The 21305-nt window shown below is 46.5% G+C and overlaps 1 protein-coding gene across 7 annotated transcripts in view; it reads left to right on the top strand.

Moving 5' to 3' along the window:
* Positions 1–21305, top strand: part of EIF4G3 (eukaryotic translation initiation factor 4 gamma 3) — a 3593176-nt gene that overhangs the window by 1668966 nt on the left and 1902905 nt on the right. For all 7 annotated transcript variants that reach the window (XM_044063163.1, XM_044063168.1, XM_044063165.1 and 4 more), the window contains one exon: positions 8168–8301. In XM_044063163.1, coding sequence (XP_043919098.1) covers positions 8168–8301 — 134 coding nt within the window. The remainder of the gene's footprint in view (positions 1–8167; positions 8302–21305) is intronic.

Raw genomic sequence — 21305 nt, 5'->3', positions numbered from 1 at the left:
TCTCTCTCCTCACGAATGGTCTCTAAACCGCACAGTAGCAGCCCAGGTTTTCAAGAGATGGGGGCCGTGCTGCGACCTATTTGCAACTCCACAAAACACCAAGTGCCAAAGGTTCTTCTCCTTGATTCCACATCAGGAAGTACCAGCCATGGATGCTCTAGCACAACCTTGGCCAACAGGGCTACTTTATGCCTTTCCTCCAATTCCACTTCTTCCCAAAGTTATTCAAAAGCTTCTCAACTGGGGTCTTCAATGATTCTGATTGCCCCATACTGGCCTCGTCAGATATGGTTTCCTTACCTGAAAAAGCATGCAGTGGACGATCCGTGGACCTTAGACCTGATCCCGGACTTGCTAATCCATCAGTCGGGACATTGGCATCAGTCCCTTCAATCGTTGAAATTGACAGCTTGGCTCCTCCACTTCCAACCTTAGTTAGAAGGCACACACTAGACCGGAAGTTGTTCACATTTTATCTTCGCCCACAAACCCACCACTAACAAATTGTACCTCAGTAAGTGGAAGAGGTTTGCTATCTGGGCTCAACTCAAGGGCTTAGACCCTATCACTGCTCCTGTCCCAGAGGTTTTGAAATTCTTAACATCCCTGTTTAATCAGGGATCTTCTGTCTCAACTATTAAAGTCCAACTAGCGGCTATCTCTAAATTCCACGAATCCACGGATCCTCCTTTGATGAGCAGCAGACTATGCAAAACGTTCATTAAAGGTGCGAGTCTGTTAAGACCACCAGTTTTTCATCCTACACCTCCGTGGGATCTTGATTTGGTGCTTCAGCATTAACATCTCCCCTTCGAACCGGCTGCTACATGCGAATTAAAATATCTGTCTTGGAAAACGGCATTCTTAGTGGCTATTACTTCTGCAAGAAGAGTCTCAGAGCTTCAAGCCCTGTCTATTAAACCACCGTACTTGATTTTCCACAAGGATAGAGTATCACTTAGGCCTAATCCATCCTTTGTCCCAAAGGTCTGTTCTAGTTTCTGTCTTCAACAATCTCTAGAGCTACCAGTTTTCTTTCCAAAATTCTCTAATGAAGCAGAATACACTCTCCATAAATTGGATGTTCACAGGCAATTACGCTTCTATTTAGACAGGACTCAGCAACTTCGTAAGTCAGACCAGTTGTTTGTGTCCTTCTCAGATAATAAATTGGGTCAAACCATCACAAAAGCTACTATCTCAAAATGGATCAGAGATTGCATAACTCAGGCCTATTCTTCTTGAATAAGCAACTTACATCATCTATCAAAGCTCATTCTACCAGAGCTATGGCTACTTCTATAGCCTTTCATTCCAAGCTCGCTATATCGGAAATTTGTGCTGCGGCTACTTGGTCCAACCCGCACACTTTCATTTCCCACTACAAATTGGATGTGGCATCTAAAGGACGAGCATCATTTGGTTCCACGGTACTCAGGAGTGTTTTCCAGTGAGCCACCCAGGATTCAGGTGCTAGGGACGCTGTCCCATCATTCAGAATGTAGGCGAGATAGGATCACATAACATCTTTTAGTTATGTACTCACCATAACTTCAGATGTTTGGGATCCATCTCGCCTACATTCCTGATACCCACCCTCCTTCCCCCTGCCTTGCAGATCAGAAGAGATTGAACGGTTTTGAGTTCAACTGTTTTATCTTGTTTCATCTGACGATGTTATATAAGCAGGGTATGCGTGTGTGCATGTATGCGGACAAACTAGATCTGGGGGACTGGTAGTGGTGCATCCTGGGATATAGTAAGCTCAGCCAATAAGAGACTTCGCTCTTTGGCATAAGCGTGCCGAGTCGGAGCCGAGGGATCGGCTCCGAACCCATCATTCAGAATGTAGGCGAGATGGATCCCAAACATCTGAAGTTATGGTGAGTACATAACTAAAAGTTTCGCTCCGAGGGACGTTCCTGCACCGGCGCCGATCCCCCAGCAGGGTTTATCAGTGCCTGCATTGGCTCCGACCTTGTCTGTTCCGTCCACAGGTTTTGAGACTCAGGTCTCCTCGGTCGGGCCCGAGGGAGATGTCTCTGAACACCCTTCGGTTCTGAGCTTCCCCCTTGGTGCCTCGGCTGCGGGGACAGCGGTCCCGGTCATGGCCTTGGAAGGTGGTCAGTCCTCCGATTCGGGAGGTCCCGTCTTCGAGGCTATGCGGAGCGCACTGGCTAGGTCAGCTACGTCTCCTCTCGGATCAGTTCTTACGTCCCTCGCAACACCGGCGAGAGCTTCTGACACCCACCTATCCTTGGATAGCAGAGCACTAGGGCCTAAGGATATCCCCATGAGTGGTCCCCTTCTTTCCGAGGGACCCTCAGAGCCTGTGCTTGAGGAACCCCCCAGAAAGAAATCTTGCAAGAGGAAGCACATAGACTCCCAGGACGAGTGATACTGACCTCGAGGAATCGGAAGGGGTCCCCTAGGTCTTCCTCTGAGGATGTTTCGTTCTTCGATATACTGGAGATTTTGAAATAGAGGAGTCTGGCCCTCCAAAACCCCCTCCGAGGAGGAGTCAGTATTCCTTAAGGCCTTTGGCGCTCAGCCCGGGTGTCTCCACCCTTCGAGCTCCTGGACCTTATTTGCCGGAGGGTGTGGGAGACTCCGGACTCCATGGAGCCTGTTCCTCGACGCCCCAACAAATTTTTGTCTGCTCCCTCAGGGAAAGAATTTTTGTCAAAGGGAGTCCCTGTAGATGCTATGGTGGTGGCGGCTGCCACACAGAAGGAAGTTGCTGAGTCTTTCTCTTCGGTCCATCCTCCTAACAAGGAGTCTAGGACTATGGATCGGTACAAGAAGCGTACACTGTCTTCAGCGACCTTTACCTTGCAGTCGCTGAATTATTTGTGTCATTTCACACGGCTCCAGAGAGATCTCCTTAGGGAGTTAGGAGATACTCTAATGGGTAACGTGCCTGAGGCGGTGGCTCAGACTGTCAACGCTCAGCTCTCTAACCTCAACTCCATTGCTAACTCGTCCATGCGACTGATTTCGTACGCGGCCGAGGGAGCTAGTAGGGCAGCTAGTTCAGAGGTGGCCCTCAGGAGGCAAGCCTGGCTACGCCTGTGTCACTTTGCGGAGGCCTTTAAGTCTTCCATTACTGATGCCCCCTTCGATGGTTCCTCCTTGTTCGGGACCAAAGTGAAAGAGACACTCACCAGGTGCGAGCAAGAGGGAAAGACCTTGTCTGCCATGGGAGTCAGGTTCCCCCCCCCATCGAGGCCTTATCGTAAGGCTCAGCGAGGGAGAAAGATGTGGTTCAAAAAATCTCAAAGATCTTTTCCTACAAGGGTGAGACCCGGCCAGGGAGGGGGGTCGTATTCAGGGAGACGTCGCCCCAGAGGCAGAGGGGGCCCCCGCAACTCTGGGGACCGTGATTACTTTTGCGGTTCCCCATACTCTCGTTCCTGAAGGTGTGCCCGGCTGTGCTTCTCCGGAGCCAGTCGGGGGTCAAATTTCCCAGTATCCAAAAGCCTGGGTCAACATCACCCTGGGCAGATGGGTATTAGGGATAATCGCCGGAGGTTACACCATCCCATTTCACTCTACACCTCCCCCCCCCATCAAAAGGATCCCAGACGTTCCACCCAGTCAAAGGGGTCATGCAGCAACAGAGGTTTCTCAGCTGCTAGAAAAAGGAGTCATCCAACTAGTTCCCCCAGACCAGATCGGATTAGGGACTTACTCGAGATTCTTTTTGGTGCCGAAAAGAAGGGGGACCTGAGACCCATTTTGGATCTCAGTTGACTCGATCATTATGTACACAAGTCCAAATTCCAGATGGTCACGCTACAATCGATTCTCCCATTATTGGGAAAGGAAGTATGGATGTGCTCCATCGACCTGAAGGATGCTTATTACCACATCAAAATGGACAGAGCATCCAGATGTCATCTGCCCGGCTGGGAGCCAGGCACTTCCAGTTTCGAGCCCTGCCCTTTGGTCTCACCACAGCCCCCAGGGTGTTCACCAAGTGCATGGCAGTGGTGACGGCTCACTTGAGACATCAGGGATTCCAGGTGTTTCCTTACCTGGACGACTGGCTCCTATCTGCCCCCACCAAGCATCTACTTCTTCAAAACAGAGATACTGCTATCGATCTTTGTCACCAGTTAGGCATCACAATAAACTTGAAAAAATTTGCCTTGCTACCCTCACAGCATGTCTCATTTATAGGAGCTGAGTTGGACACTATTCAATTGAGAGCATTCCTGCCTATGGAGAGGATCACAGGGTTGCAATGACAGGTTTGGATGATGATGTCTGTGACACGTGTGAGGGCAAGACTAGTTCTTCCGTTACTGGGGACAATGGTGTCCACTATCATGATGGTCCCATTAGCAAGGTTACATATGAGGATCCTACAATGGCTCCTATACGCCCAATGGTCCTTCCAAAGACTACCGCTATCCCATCCTATCTTAATCACAGGCAAATGCAAGCAGGACCTCAGTTGGTGGCTATGCAGCAACAACTTAGATGTAGGGAAACCCTTTGTTCCACCCAACCCGGTAGCCACAGTGACCACTGATGCCTCCCGGATAGGGTGGGGGGGCATTATCTCGGCAGGATGGTCCAAGGCACGTGGCAGGAGCACGAGATAGACTTGCACATAAATGTCCTGGAGATGAGGGCAGTGCTCCTAGCGTTGCAGGCACTTCAGGATGTCCTCCCTCTAGGGACAATTGCGATACTCAGACAACATGTCAGTTGTGTGGTATCTCAACAAACAAGGAGGAACCAGATTGTACCCACTATGCAGGGAGGCCATGAGAGTGTGGAATTGGGCGATAGCTTCCCAACGGGCCTTGGTGGCAACCCACATCCTGGGGAAAACCAAAGTGATTGCAGACAGGCTAAGCAGGGCGATCCTCATGCCTTATGAGTGATCCCTGAACCGCCGGGTGGTGGACAGTATATTCAGCAAATGGGGTCAGCCTTGCTGCGACCTGTTTGCCAGCCCCCTCAATGCGAAATGCAGCAACTACTACTCGCTGATCTCCCCACCGGGGGAATCTCCAAGGGACGCTCTTGTGCACAATTGGCCCTCGGGTCTGCTGTATGCTTTCCCTCCATTTCCCCTTATCTCGAGGGTGATTTAGAAAGCGCTATCCTTGGGAAGCAAATTGATTCTGATCGCACTACACTGGCCCCGACCAGTATGGTTCCCCTTCCTTCAACCTTGCATCATGGATGCTCCTTGGACTCTGGACCCTCATCTAGACTTGCTGACACACATGTCGGGATAGCTCCACTTCTCCCTGGAGACACTTCGGCTGACCACCTGGCTACTCCACTACCATCCGTAGTCAGGTGTCATGATTTTTCTCCAGAAGTGGTCCATATTCTTTCATCCTCTCATAAGCCGTCCACTAGGAAGATCTACTCTAGCAAGTGGAAAAGGTTTTCGATATGGGCCCAGTCCAAAGGTATTGACCCCTACACAACCCCCATTGACTCCATGTTGGACTTTTTATCTCATTTATTCTACCAAGGATCTGCCTCCGCCACCATTAAAGTTCAGCTGGCGGTTATTTCAAATTATCATGTGGCTTATGAACCTAGCTTAATGGCACACAGGCTATGTAGAGCATTCCTGAAAGGCACTCTTCTCCTTCGTCCCCCTGTATCTCAACCTGTTATGTCCTGGGACCTCAATTTTGTCCTGCTGGCCCTCACTCTCCCACCCTTTGATCCTGCGGATTCCTGCGATTTAAAATTTCTTACATGGAAATCTGCCTTTTTGATAGTGATCACATCGGCTAGACGAGTATCAGAACTCCAGGCCCTATCAGTCAAGCCCCCATACTTGGTATTCCATAAAGATAGAGTCTCTCTCTGACCAAATCCGTCCTTTCTTCCCAAAGTGGCTTCCTTATCTAATATTAACCAGTCCACTGAGCTGCCGGTCTTCTTCCCCAACTTCTCCAATAAGGCAGAGTACCAGTTTCATCTGTTGGATATTCATAGGCAACTACGCTTTTATCTACACAGAACTAAAGATTGGAGGAAGTCAGACAAGCTCTTCATTTCGTTCTCAGAGAATCGCTTGGGGTTTGCGGTCTCCAAGGTCACCATTTCTGGGTGGATAGCTGGTTGCATCTCTTTTATTTATAAGGCAGGGGGAAAGAGCCTGCCTTTTCCAGTCAGAGCACACACTACCAGAGCAGTTTCCACTTCCACAGCCTTTCAGGCTAGGTTATCGATGGATGATATATGTGCGGCTGCAACATGGGCTTCTCCTCACACGTTTGTTTCCCATTACAAATTGGATGTGGTGTCCAGGGGCAGATCATCTTTTGGCTGGACGGTGCTCAGGAGTATTTTCCATTAAGCCACCCAGGATGTAGGTGCTAGGGACGCTGTCCCACAAGTGAAGAATCTAGGCGAGATAGGACTACATAACATCAGTTAGTTATGTACTCACCATAACGTTAGATGTATGTAGTCCATCTCGCCTCACATTCTTCATTACCCCCCCCACCGTCCCCCACGCCTGGAGGATTTGGAGGATCTCCTTGTACTTTTGATGTTTTGATGATAGGCAGTCCCTACCCAAACTGCAAAAAGTCACACAGGAAGCCTTTTCCTCTGTTGAAACATGGTTATCCGATGCCCAATTAATACTCAACCCAAACAAAACTAAACTACTCATCTTCCAATCCACCAAACATACTCAAAACAACTCTCACTTTAACATCACAGCAAAAGACAACACCACTATATACCCAACTGAACACACCAAATTGCTAGGAGTGGAAATAGACAATAAACTAAAATTTGACATTCACATATCCATGACCATAAAAAAAGTCCACAAAGAACTAGGAGCGTTATACAGAAATAAGCAATTTCTCACCAAAGCAGCAAAGATTTCAGTAGCAAATTCCCACCTTATCTCCACCCTACTTTATGCCTGTCCAATATATACCAACCTAAGGCAATGTGATCTAAACAAGCTAGAGACCTGCTACAACAAAATCGCCAAATTCGCCACAGGGGCATCCTACCGTAGTCACCACTGTCTCTCACTTGCTCAACTGGGCTGGCTTGAACTCCCTCACCTCCTTCAGTGGTATCAACTCTCACTCGCCCACAAACTAGTAAACCATCCACTAAATGTCCCATCCCTCCAGAATCTACTCCAACCCTATCGCACCACCAGACCACTAAGATCCAGCAACAAAAATCACTTGCGGATCACTAAAGCCAATAACTCTGCTGGTGAAGCACTATTCTCTTGCACCATAGCCAAATTATGGAATTCACTCCCACCCACAATTACCTCTGTACCATCATGCACCCACTTCAAAACTTTACTAAAAGCGCACCTAAAAACATGCTGGCTATGCCCTTGCAACTCCCACTCTAATATCATCCACCCCATCCAAACACTACCTTTCTTTCCACTCCACTAACTACCTTGATTATAGCAAGCTCAGATGCTCATAAGCCTAGTACTTGTTATACAGCAGGAACTTCTCATTGTAACATTTGTTAATGTCTGTTATGTACTTCACAGATAAAGATTCTAGTTGTCTACTGATGTACTATGTTCTTCATCTGTAAATATGTTGCAAGTAATTTCTATGTTAAATTGTTAATCGCTATGTAATCCAATGTAGCTACTGTCTGTTTATTTTACTGTGGAGCTTTTCTCCCCGGGCCTCCGCTGAAAATGGACCTACGTCCAGTCGGACACTCCCGGTCAACAAATTTAAATGAATAAATAAATAAATAACTAAAATGTTACTGAGTCCCTTTGGATAAATTGTTGGACCTTGTTGTTATGGGTGTGTGTGTATGTTTGGGCGATGGATACGATACTTATGTTGGCAGCAGACTAGATCTGGGGATGTGGAGCAGTGTATTGTGGGATACCATCTTAGCCCAGCCAATCAAAGACTTTCGAGCTAGTAAATAGGCTGAGTCGGAGCCGACATTCGGCTCCGAACCCACAAGTGAAGAATGTGAGGGGAGATGGGCTACATACATCTAACGTTATGGTGAGTACATAACTAACTGATATACTTGAAATTTACTGTAGCGGTCTGTGTCAGAGGCTAAAAGGCAAACAGCAGTTGAGTTTTATGTTATGGGTGACATAAAATGCTTCTATTTCAAAGAGTTTTGCTTTAGCAGTGTGTTTCTTGTTTTGTAGAGCAGAGGAGACCTTCGGACCCTGATGCTAAAAAACAGTATGATAGAGAGTTTTTGCTTGGGTTCCAGTTTATGCCTGCTTGTGTGCAGAAGCCTGATGGATTACCCCCCATCAGTGATGTCGTACTAGATAAGGTAAGAGATACTTAAGTGTATTTGTAGTATTTGTTTCATGGTTCCTCACATGGTGATGTTGCAACACTTCATTAATTTTTTATCTTCAAAATTAAATTTAGTCATACGTCTGTCTTTCTCAATTTTGAACATCATTTGATTCTGTACAGCATCTTTTTTTTTTTTTTTTTTTTTTTTTTTTTTTTAATTGGGGTAATGAGCTAGTCCAAAGACCTTTTCAGTTATATCCCAGACTGCAAAGCAAATAAATGAATAATTCCATTTAAGTGTTTTATTGTCTGTATACATGTGGTTGTTAGACAGAAGAAAACAATAGAATGTTAAGTTGTCAATCTCGCCTTCATTCTTGCTGGATGGGTTCGGAGCCGATCCTCAGCTCCGACTCGGCACTTGCTAAGCTCAAGAGTCACTTCCACCAGCTCGAGGCAGCCCCATATCCCATGATGCAAGGCGGAGATTACCCAGATCTCGTTTGCCGCTTGGCTCATGAGGTAACTTTTTACCAGCTCCTGGTAAGTGAATTTTTTGTACCTTTTTTCTGAGACATTAGTCCACCCCAGTACCTTATATTTATATATATATTACTTTGTTAAGTTCCCGATTCACTTAGCCCTATTCCCGTTAGTGTCCCGTTCCCTTTATTTATATTTTTGCTAGTTGGGCCTTAGGTCTTTACCCCTCCTATATTTTTCCTGTCAGGGTTTGTTTGGGTGTGTCTGTGTGTTTTTTCCCTGTACTTGGTTTTTGTTAATCTAGTTTAATTTTTGGACTGACTGTGCAGTGTGTGTGTGTGTGTTGAGGCAGTCATGTCTAAAGAAGCTAGGGTCTCAGGCTTCAAGAAGTGTGACTCGTGCTGTCAGAAGATGTCTCTGACAGACGGTCACACTTCTTGTATTTATTGCCTCGGACCTCTACACCTGCAGGACTCCTGTGCTATTTGCCACTCCTTCAGCCAGAGAGTCCTGCAGGAACGTAGAAATAAGCTTATTCTCAGGGGCTTATTAAAGCCTGAGAGCTCCCCGGCTAAGTCCGGCTCGGGGAAGCCCTCAGAGCCTCCCAAGGCCCACGCTTCAGTGTCAAAGCCTTCAGCCTTGGCTCCGACTCCCTCGGAGTCGACATCGGCTCCGGCTGGAGCCGATCCTTCCTTCTGTGAAGGTTCGGTATCGGTGCCAATCGGCGCCGATACTCTTGCTTCCATGCCTGTGTCGGCTCCGGCTGGAGCCGACACATCTCTGACCCAGCTCGGAGCCGACAAATTTTCGGCTCCAACTGGAACCGAAGGTTCTTTGGCTCCAATGGCTCCGTCGAGAAAGAGATCCAGATCTCCGTCGCTGGAGTCTATTCATTCGGCTCCGGCCTCTCCCTTACTTTCGGAGCGGAGCCATCGGAGCCGATCCTCAAGGTCTTCCAAACTCTCAGACCATGACTTGGAGAGAGTGGTGAGTAGACTGCTGAAATCACAGGCACTGGCCCAGATACTTCATAGCCCGTCTCAGCAGACGACCGCTATTCCACACCCTCCAGAGATTCCTCCTTCGACTCTCCTTCAGAGCTCGGAGCAGGAGCTTATTGGAACTGCGACTGTTGGTGCTTCGGAGCCGATACCACTCCTTTCGGCTCCATCGTCTTCGACTCCTATCTCCTCCTTGAGACCGTCCTTGGAGGGATCCGGTCGTCGGGCTTCCCTTGTCGGTTCCGAGGGGGCGAGTGACATCGGACCCTTGTCCGACCCCGTTCTCCCCCTCAGAGCTTCGGCTTTGGTAAGCTCGCCACTGACATCTGCTTCGGAGCCTTCCCTTTTGGTGGGGCCGGGGATTCCTGTTTCCTCTGAGTGGGAGCTCTCGGTCCTCCCCGGGAGGGGAGCCTTCGAGGTGATGAGGAGTGTACTAGCTCCCGAGCTGAGTCAACAGTCGGTCCCTTTAGCTCCTCCCTCTTCAGTGCCTGTAGATATCTCTTCCCACTCTCTTGCTCCCGGACCCAGAGATCCATCGCCCCAGGTTTCCCCATTGGGAATACCTTCCTCTTCCGAGGTTTCTCCTGATCCTTCAGGGGAACCCCCGCGTAAGAGGACTTGCAAGAGGAAACATTTAGACTCCCCTGAGTCTACGACATCAGATACCGACTTAGATGAGTCGGAGGGGTCTCCAAGATCCCCCTCTGAGGATGTCTCCTTTTCAGACATTCTTGAGCTCCTGAAACAGAGGGGGAACTGGCCCTCCATTAACCCCTCCGAGGATGAGTCTGTATACCTGGAGGCTTTTGGATCTCGACCCTCCACCTCCTGGGTTTCTCCGCCTTTCGACCCCCTCATGGACATGATAGCTCGAAAGACGTGGGCATCTCCTGATTCTGTGGAACCAGTCCCCAGGAGGCCTTCTAAATTTATCACGGCCCCCACTGAAAAACAGTTTCTCACCAAAGGTGTCCCGGTTGAAGCCATGGTGGTGGCGGCCGCCACCAAAAAGGAACTTGCAGATCCTTCCGTACCGGTCCATCCTCCTAACAAGGAGTCTAGGACCATGGACAGGTATAGTAAGCGGATGTTTTCCTCAGCGACCTTTGCTATGCGTTCGCTGAATTATCTATGTCACTTCACCCGACTTCAAAGAGATATCCTCAACGAATCAGGATCCGTCAGCTGCTGGGGCTCAAGAGAAGATTGCCTCTCAGCTGGGAATCCTAAATTCTATAACCAACTCCTCCATGCGGCTCATTTCTTATGCAGCCGATGGAGCGAGTAGAGCTGCAGGCACAGGAGTGGCTCTCAGACGTCAGTCCTGGATGCGACTTTGCAATTTTGCAGACCCCTTTAAGGCGTCCTTCACAAACTCTCCCTTCGATGGGACAACTTTGTTTGGACCTCAGGTGAAGGACACTTTGACCAGGTGCGAGCAAGACGGCAAGACTCTTTCTGCCGTAGGAGTCCGTTTCTCCACCCCTTCAAGGCCTTACCCCAAAGGTCAGAAGGGAGGGAAAATGTGGTTCCGAAAATCTCAAGGAGTCACGCCTGGCGACGTGGTCAGTTTACCCCAAAGGCAGAGGGGTAATAACAACAGGCCGCCCTAGGGGCAGAGGGGGTCCGCAGAACCAGGGCAGCAGAGAGCCTCTCTCCGACAAGCCCTTCCAGCATCCCTGAGGTGTTGCCCGACTGCCCACCCTTGGAGGCAGTCGGGGGGAGATTGTCACTGTACCCAGAAGCCTGGCTTTCCCTTTCTCAAGACAAATGGGTACAGTCGATCATATCCGAGGGTTACAAAATACCTTTCGAGAAAAGCCCTTCCCTCAAAAGGATCCCTTCCAGGCGTTCCACCCGTTCTAAGGGAAATTGCAAAGCTAGAGGTTTCAAAACTTCTAGAAAAGGGCCATCCAGCCAGTTCCAGCAGGCCATTTAGAATCCGGAATCTACTCAAGGTTCTTTTGGTCCCCAAAAGGCGGAGACTGGAGACCAATATTAGACCTCAGCAGACTAAACAAGTCTGTCAAAAGACGAGTTTCGGATGGTCACACTTCAGTCGATTTTGCCCTTTCTGGACAAAGACAACTGGATGTGCTCTATAGACCTTCAGGATGCGTACTATCACATAAAATCCACAGGCGGCTCCAGAAGGTTTCTCCGCTTTCGGCTGGGGACCAGTCATTTTCAATTCAGAGCCCTGCCCTTTGGCCTCACCACAGCCCCCAGAGTGTTCACCAAATGCATGGCAGTGGTCACGGCTCACCTGAGACGTCAGGGATTCCAGGTGTTTCCGTCTAGACGACTGGCTCCTCACAGCCACCGCCAGGCATCAACTTCTCCAGGCCAGGGATTACACTCTACGTCTCTGCAGCCAGTTAGGGATTTCTGTCAACGTTGAAAAGTCTTCCTTATCGCCTTGCCAATCTAATACCTTTATAGGCGCAGATCTAGACACTACTCGGATGTCAGCAAATCTAACAAATCAAAGAATCCTGGATATCCAAAATCATGTTCGGATCATCCTATTCAGCAAAAAGGTACAAGCCAGGTTGGTCCTGAAAGTGTTAGGCCTAATGGCAGCTGCCATCACACTTCTTCCTCTGGCCCGCTTTTACATGCGTCTCCTACAGTGGATGTTGTTTACCTAATGGTCCTTCCAGCAGTTGCCCATGCGTCACAAGATCATTGTCACACAGATCTGCAAGAGCCACCTATCCTGGTGGATTTCTTCCCCCCTAGTCCATCAGGGCAGACCATTTGTCCCCCCCGGCCCCGGTAGCCACGGTCAATTCAGATGCCTCCCTGATCGGGTGGGGGGGGGCATTATCCGGGCAGGATGGTCCATGGCACGTGGCAACCATTCGAATACCACTTGCATATAAATGTCCTAGAGATGAGAGCAGTGCTTTTAACATTGCAAGCCCTCAACGACTTTCTTCCTTTAGGAACTATCGCAGTTCACACGGACAACATGTCCGTAGTATGGTATATCAACAAACAGGGCGGGACCAAGTCCTATCCTCTGTGTCGAGAAGCTCTCAGACTTTGGCAATGGGCGATCTCCTCTCAGCGGTTTCTGATAGCAACGCATATCCCCGAGAAAACCAACATCATAGCGGACAGGTTGAGCAGAGCTATACTCATGCCTCACGAGTGGTCTCTCAAACAATCTATAGCGGAAGAGATTTTTCAGAAGTGGGGCCCTCCTTGCTGCGACCTTTTTGCTATACCCCAAAACAGCAAATGCCCAGACTTCTTCTCTCTCTTTCCACTTCCAGGCCATCCCCCCAGAGACGCTCTAACCCAGGATTGGCCCCGGGGACTCCTTTATGCTTTTCCCCCTTTTCCGTTTATTCCTCAAGTGCTTCAGAAAGCTACCGACTTGAGAACCAAGCTGATTCTCATTGCTCCTTACTGGCCTCGACAAATTTGGTTCCTGTTCCTTCATCGACATCTCGTAGTGCAGCCTTGGCATCTGGACCCAGTTCCAGATCTTCTGACCCACCAGTCGGGTCAACTGCACCGGTCCATTCGTTCCCTCAACCTCACTGCTTGGTTGCTCCACTTCCTTCTTTAGCCAGGCTTCCTATGATCTGTAATCCCGTTAGGGATATCATAGTAGCTTCTCTAAAGTCCTCTACCAGAAGGATTTACTCTAGCAAATGGCAACTTTTTTCCTTTTGGGCAAGGTCTAAGAACATAGATCCCTTTACTGCCCCTATTCAGTCAGTTTTGGACTTCCTAGCTGAAATTTTTCACTCTGGTGGTTCTTCTTCCACAGTTAAAGTCCAGCTGGCAGCAATCTCAAATTTTCATGTCGGATTTGCAGACCAGAACATTGTCTCTCAAACTTTGCAAAGCCTTTCTCAGAGGGATCTTCCTACTTAAACCCCCTGTTAGGGATCCTCCACCGCAGTGGGATCTAAATTTAGTGCTGGCATCCTTAATACTTCCCTCTTTTGAACCGGCTGCTACATGCTCGTTAAAATTTCTCTCTTGGAAGACACTCTTTCTAGTCGCTATTACTTCGGCTAGAAGGGTGTCTGAACTTCATGCTCTCTGTGTTCGTCCCCCTTACTTGGTCTTCCACAAGGATAGAGTATCTTTGAGAACTAATCCGTCTTTTTTGCCCAAGGTTGCTTCTAAGACAAATTTAAACCAATCTATTGATCTTCCAGTATTTTTTCCCAATTATTCTGACAGGGCGGAACAAAAATTGCATTGCCTAGATGTTCATCGCCAACTCAGATATTACTTGGACAGAACAAAGCAATCTAGAAAGTTTGATCAGCTTTTTCTTTCTTATGCTGAAAATAAGAAAGGTCTCCCTGTTTCTAAGGTGACCTTATCCAGATGGCTGCCTTCCACTATTTCTTATGTTTATCAGCTTAGGGGCAAACAGCTGATCTCAACACCAAAAGCACATTCTACCAGAAGCCTAGCCACATCTACAGCCTTTCAGGCTAGACTGCCCTTAGACACTATTTGTGCAGCAGCCACTTGGGCCACTCCTCATACCTTCGTCTCACATTACAAATTGGATTTGGCCTCCAGGGACAGGGCGAGTTTTGGTTCCACAGTTCTCAAGAGTCTGTTCCATTGAGCCACCCAGGATAGAGGTGCTAGGGACGCGGTCCCATCCAGCAAGAATGAAGGTGAGATTGACAACTTAACATTTAGAAGTTATGTACCTACCGTAACGTTCCATGTTAGTTGTCTTCTCTCGCCTTCTTTCTTGCGTCCCTCCCTCCTGTCCCCCTAGCCTGGACAGACGTTGAACAATCCTCTTCTCTGGGAGATTTCTCCTTTGGACACCAGTTAGCTCTGCACTTAGTTTCCTGGGTTCCCCTTACAGTTTTTTCTCAGGTTAGTTGTTCTTCTTCCCTTGGGGGAAGATAGTAGGTATTTTTTCCTCTAGCTACCAAACGAGATCTGGGTAATCTCCGCCTTGCATCATGGGATATGGGGCTGCCTCGAGCTGGTGGAAGTGACTCTTGAGCTTAGCAAGTGCCGAGTCGGAGCCGAGGATCGGCTCCAAACCCATCCAGCAAGAAAGAAGGCGAGAGAAGACAACTAACATGGAACGTTATGGTAGGTACATAACTTCTAATTTTACAGTATATACAACATTCTTAAGTATAGTAACACAGGCATTGAACTGTAATAGTAAAATCGTATACAGAATGTGGAATTAGTATATATGGTGATGAAATGCTTGCATGTCTGTTTAGTCTTGCTAAAAGTTAAGGTGGGTGCAACACGGAGTGTTTCAAGTTCATAAATATGTAGCTAATGTGCATAATCCGTAAACTAAGTACGTGCTGTGTGAGAGTGCCTTTTGTTAAAAAAGATAGTCTCATCCTCATACTGTTTGTGAAGGGAAATAGAGTTATCTGAATACTAGAAACGGATTGCTAATGTTCAGAGTTCTTCTGGGAGCAAGCTCCAGGTGGCTGGAAAAGATTTGGATAAACCACATTTGCCAATAACTTAAAGAAAGGAGGGCATAGTGAGGGTATGTCTTTGTGATTTCTAAGAAAGTGATCAGACAAATGTTTGTTTTGAAGTAGTGGCAATAGGAATCCTGTAGCAGTTTTGAAGGTTAATACGTTTAAAAGGAACCAGAGTCTGATTGAGGGCAAGTGTGCTTTTTGTGTTAATATGCAGTGAGTTTTGCTTTTCCAAGATGGTTGCACGCAGATCAACAGCTTAGTTTCAGTTCTCCCAGTGTGAAAAAAAGATGCAGTGAGGTTCATTCCAGTGGACTGGATAGACAGATATAAGCATCTTATTTTCAGGCATTTTGTAGCTTGGAGATGGCTGAATTAAGTACAAAGGTGGGGGGATCCTGAATTGCAGTCCGGAGATGAGAACTTCTTTAAGCACCTTTGTTAAATTGTCTCTTAAGATCTTGGCAAACATACGTTAATAGAGAAAAAATATCTTAATGTTTTTTCATGCATTATATATTATATATGTTTTCTTTATAACTTCTATTAAGCTTCACGCTTCTTCCTGAACATTATTCTGCATGTATTGTTCCCATAAATTTTATTTATTTCTAAGTAATTCGTTCTTTCCCTTTTCTAAAGATCCCACTTTCAGTTTTTATCTCTTAATATTCAAAACTTCAATTACAGTTAGTTTAGATTTGATTTCAATTTTGTAGCAATTTTTTTTTTGGCAGCCAATATTATTAATCTTAAGGCCTTACTATGTCTAGGCAGTTCATGTCCTATGTCCCAGCTCGGAAGGACCCATTTCCTCCCCCAGTATTTCTGACAGAATACTCTGTGGGGAAGTTTTGAAGTCTGCCAACTCATTACAGTCCCAAAATATGTTTCCAGTTACCCCTTTCTTTCCCTTCACACCTCCAGAATTTGCTGTCTACCTGAGGAAGAATTATTTAAAGTCTGCTTAGGTTATAGAAATACCTGTGCAAACACTTCCAAGCAAAAATCTTAAACCTTCTGGACTTTGCGTACTTGGAAGTCATACACGTGTCCTTCAATTGTTCCTTTATAAAATGCTTTTCTAGTCCCTTTTCGGAATCTTTTCTAACGTCCTCTGATTAATTCTTATAGATGTGATGTAATTTTAAATCTGATTCAAGAGTTTGGTATCTGTTCCGACACTGATCCAGTTTCGGCACCTCCAAATGCACATGGATCCAGGTTGGTGATTCTTACTCTAGCCATAATCCCCTTTAGCCCCTCCCTGAGTACTTCAGAGCATTTTGACACCTGAACGAATGGTCATGAGTTTCCAGGGGGCTCTGATCTGCTGTCATTCTTTGAATACGAGTCAAATAGATTTATTCTTTTATTCTGTCTTTACTTAGTTTAGGTAGATATTTCCATATGTTGTATACTTTTTAGTGCTTAAGCCCTTCAATCTGTTTTTTTTTTTTTTTTTAATTGGAAAAAAAACTGTCACACTTTGGTAGGATTCAACCGTCTCTAGGGTTAGTTTTTGAGTATTGTGATAGAGTTGTTTTTTTTCCTTTACTTCTGTTAGTATGTCTGGAAAAAGTTATAAAAACTGCTCAGTGTGGCTGCAGAATTTCCCTATAGGACCCTCATACCTTTTGTGTCTGTTGGTGTCCATTAAACTGTGAGGTGTGTGCCTCTTTTTCAGACATAAGGCCTTACACACCTTTAAAGACAAGATTTTAAAAGATTTGATTCCATCTCAGCAGGGATTGAGACCTCTATCTGTTCCTCCTACAGGGCTTCAGTAGACACCTTCCATGGACGGAAGAGCAACAGTCTCAATGTAGCAAATCTCCTAAAACATCTACCAAGACGTCTCTCAAACAGTCCCCTGACCCAACAGTTCTCTTGGGAATTGGAGCCAAAACATCAGGGTTGGGGCTTTGGAGGATAGACAGACATCATAGCTGAGCTCCAGTGTCTGCTTTGGATTTGTGCTGGGTTCGTGTTGGTGAAATGTTCTTGGCCTCGGCACTTAGAGAATCTTTGCAGCTCTAATTTCAGACACTGCATTTGAGGCTTTCAAGAGGTTTCTTGCCACTGGAGAAGGGATGCCTCCTTCATGTTTGGAATCCAGCCTGCCCCTTCTCTTGTTCTGCATCAGCCTCCACATCATCAAGAACAATCTGATTCTAAGAGTCTTGAAGTGCTCACTCTTAAGCTCCCAGTGTGATTCAGATCCAATGTCTGAGACTCTCCAACCTCAAATGCATAGAAAATAGACTCACAAAAGAAGGCATATAGATTCATCACATGGAACTTTCACGGAGGACATGGATTTGGACTGGGATGGTTCCTCTATCCCCCCCCCCCCTTTAGAGACATCACTTTTCGCAAAGTCTTGGAATTGTTAAAGCAGAAGGGGTGTTGACCCACTAATGCACCTTCCATGGGGGAATCCATGTTCCTGGAGGCATTTGGAGCTGATAATTCTACCGCCTTGTTAGTACCTCCTCTTCCTCCTGATACCTTCATTGATTTGGTGGCTCAAACAGCCTGACATAGCAGAGCCCGTACCAAAGAAACCTAATCTTGTCAGCTCCTAAAGATAGGGCTCACTGGAATAAAGATCCTATGATAGATGCTATGGTTGTAGCAGTGGCCACAAGAAGGGACCTCTTTGAAGGAGAGTATGTCTGTTCATCCCCATAATGAGGAGTATAGGACACTGGATAGATTTGGAAAACTTGACATGTGCGTCAGCAATTTTTCTCCCTTAGAGCACTGAACTTACCTGGCTCATGTCACGCACTCCTATTGAGAATTGACCAAGGAGCGTATCAATTTTTTCTTGGATAATTTGCCAGTGGATGTCCAGAAAACTGCGTAATTCCTCAATTCTATTTCCAATGTTTCAATGTGTCTGCTTTCAAATGCAGTTGATGGAGCTGCCAGAGTGGCAGTCGCCAGCATATCTGTTCACCGCCACATCTGGATGTGATTGTGTGATTTTGTGGAAGGCTTCAAGACATCCTTCCTTAATGCCCCCTTTGATTCTACTCTTTTTGGACCAAAGGTTAAGGACAAGCTAACAGGAGTGAGAGAGACTAAGACCCTGTGTGCCATTAGAAGCCTCTTCACAATTCCTAAAGGGGCCTTTTCCTGGAATCAGCAAGGAGGAAAGATGTGGGTAAAAAAGAAATCTCAGGGCTTTAATCAGGATGCTTCCTTTGATTACCCACCCCGTGGTCGTTTGTGGGGGGGGGGGTTATTGGACATTGTCCTGGGGCAGGGGTGGTCTGCAGAACCAAGGGTTTGTTAGGCTCTATTCTATTAAATCCCTCCGGCACCACTGAAGGGTTGCCTGACTGCCATAGGCTGGAGGCAGTGTGAGGGTACTTATCCCTGCATCTTCTAATGTGGCAGGCCATCATTTTTTTAGACGTATGGGTCCTAGGATATACAATTCCATTTCTTCTCCCGCACTAAGAAAAAGGAATCCTAGTGCCACCCTACCGGAAGGCTTCCTCAACAGCAGAAGAAAAAAAGCTGTTGGACAAAAGAACCATCCAACAGGTTCCACCAGACTAGATAGGAACCAGAGTCTGCTCTGGATTATTTTTAGTTCCAAATAAAAACAGGGGACCCAAGGCCATTTCTGGCCCTCAGTCATTTAAATCATTTTGTGAAGTAGACAAAATTCCAGATGGTCACAATTCAGTTCATTTTAACTTTTCTCAGGAAGGACAATGTGATTTGCTCAATAGATCTCCAAGGTGCTTACACATAAAATTAAAAAAAAAAAAAAAAAACAGTCCAGGAAATTGCTCCATTTTAGGCTGGGAGCCAGTTATCAGTTCAGAGCTCTGCCCCTTGGTCTCACCATAGCCCCGAGGTGTTCAAATGCATGGCAACAGTAATAGGTTCATAGATTAGTACTAGGCTAACCACCCTTGCGAGCCATTTTAAGCCTAGCCAATTATTCCTTGTGAGACTCAAACCCTGCACCTTGTGTTTGTAAGGCAAACAACCATTAGGCCACCCTCCCGAACAGAGATAATGGGTTATCGCAGGCTGCAAGGATTCCAAGTCTATCTGTACTTGGATGATTGGTTCAGTACTGCTTCGACCAAAAATCTGCTTATTTAAAGAAGGGACTCTGTACTCCAGTTACTTTACAATTTGGGTATGACAGTCAACATTCAGAAAAGTCAACTGAAACCCATTTACTCAGTTGAATTCGTGAGATGCCACCTAGACACATGTTCACAAGTAGCTGCCCTACCACACTATAGGATCTTTTCTCCTAAGAAAGTCTCAAGGAAGGTATTGCAGTCCAGTCCTCCAGCAGGATTAGTTCTAAGGATTCTAGTCCTTATGGCCTTGTTTTCACATGACAGGCCTTCAATGGACTGTCGCATTTCATTGGTCACAGCTGCATGATCCTTTGAGTACGGCCATCAGGATAACTCCAGTCTGTAGAAATGTCAGGTGGTGGCTGAATGCCCAGGTGTTAAATGAAGGCCATCCGTTCTGTGTCCTCCTCCTTTCTGCAGCTGTGGTCACCACTGATGCTTCACTTTTTAGGTGGGGGGTACATTATAAAGGGAAGACTGTTAAAGGTACACGGAGTTAGAGGCTGACCTTCACATCAACATTATGGAGATGACAGTCCTGTTGCAGTTTTTTCAAGACCCTCTGCTGGAGGGTGTGATCTTCATTCAGATGGACAATGGGTGGTACATCAGTAAAGGGGGAACCAGATCATATCCCTTGTGTCCGGAATCCGAGGGTTTGGTAATGGGTGATGTGGAGTTGTTCTATCTCGCTGTTTATTCTTACTGATGGGTTTGGAGCCAGTCCTCAGCTCTGAGTCGGCCAACTTCAAAAGCTCAAGGTCTAAAGCTAGCTCAAGACCATATCCCTATCCTATGATGCACTACGAACCTCCCTCTGATCTAGTTTGCCGCTGTAACTGATCGGAGGCTTCAGCTTTGCTTGGGCCAGTATAATTGTTTTTTTTTTCTTGCTTCTGTTAGAGCAATATACTAGCTTTTTGATGCATCTTTTGTCGTTTATATTTTCTTTAGGTAGTGATATTTTCAGAGTTGAATTTAGTCAGCCGGTAGGCTTAAATTTTAATTTGTAATATAGAGCAAGTTGCTCTTGGGCCTTGTTCATAGGTTCATAGATTAGTACTAGGCTAACTGCCGTTGTGGGCTATTTTCAGCCTAGCCAATTACCCCATGGGAGAATCAAACCCTGCACCTTATGTTTGTAAGGTAACCACCTTAACCATTATACCACCCTCCCACCCTTGTAGCCTAATTTCCTTTGAGTTTTTTCCCTATCCCATAGATTGTTAAAAATTTTAATAATTGCAAGTTTAATTACTGTCTACAGTTGCTATAAGACCATCTTTAATATTTTGTGTGTGTGTATATGTATAGTTAATCTGTTAAGACCTTTGAACATTTTTCTTTCTAAACAATAGCTTTATCTTTAAGTTTGTCAGTTCCAGAGAAAGAAAAGGCAAAGTCTGCGTTTAGAATGTGCCCGAGATGTGAGCAGAACATTTCAATAATGAATGGGCACACTGACTGTGTTTATTGCCTTGGTGAATTCCATCTTCAAGAGAATTGTGCCATTTGCCACTCCTTCAGTTCCAGGGTATTGATGGAGAGAAAAAGAAAACTGCTAGATAGAGGATTGCTTAAATCCTCCTTTCAAGAGAACTTGGAGAAACATTCAAAACCCCTAAGTTCCAAAGGAAGTTCACCGACACCTAGGTCGAAACCTAGTAAGTCGACTGCCTCGATTCCAAGGTCCTCGGAACCGATGGCTACTTAGAGTAGGAGCCAGTCCCCTTTATTGGAGCCGGTATCTCTTACTTTAAAATTGCCAATCCTTCAGTCAGTGGGTTCCAGGACTCGCTCATCTCAGGCCTCTACTAGGCTTTCTAATTTGGACATGGATCACGTTGTGAAGAGGCTTCTTCAGGTACAGGCCTTTGCTAAAATTTTATCGGTTCAGACACCCGATGCTTTGGAGCCAATGCAACCCCTTCCACCTCCTACTATTCCTCCTCCAATTCCCCTCGAGTCAGAGTGCTTGGA

The sequence above is a fragment of the Protopterus annectens genome, chromosome 2.part1, assembly GCF_019279795.1.
Source record: "Protopterus annectens isolate FY-2018-M chromosome 2.part1, PAN1.0, whole genome shotgun sequence".
Lineage (NCBI taxonomy): Eukaryota > Metazoa > Chordata > Ceratodontiformes > Protopteridae > Protopterus > Protopterus annectens.
This window is presented reverse-complemented; position numbering and strand designations above follow the sequence as displayed.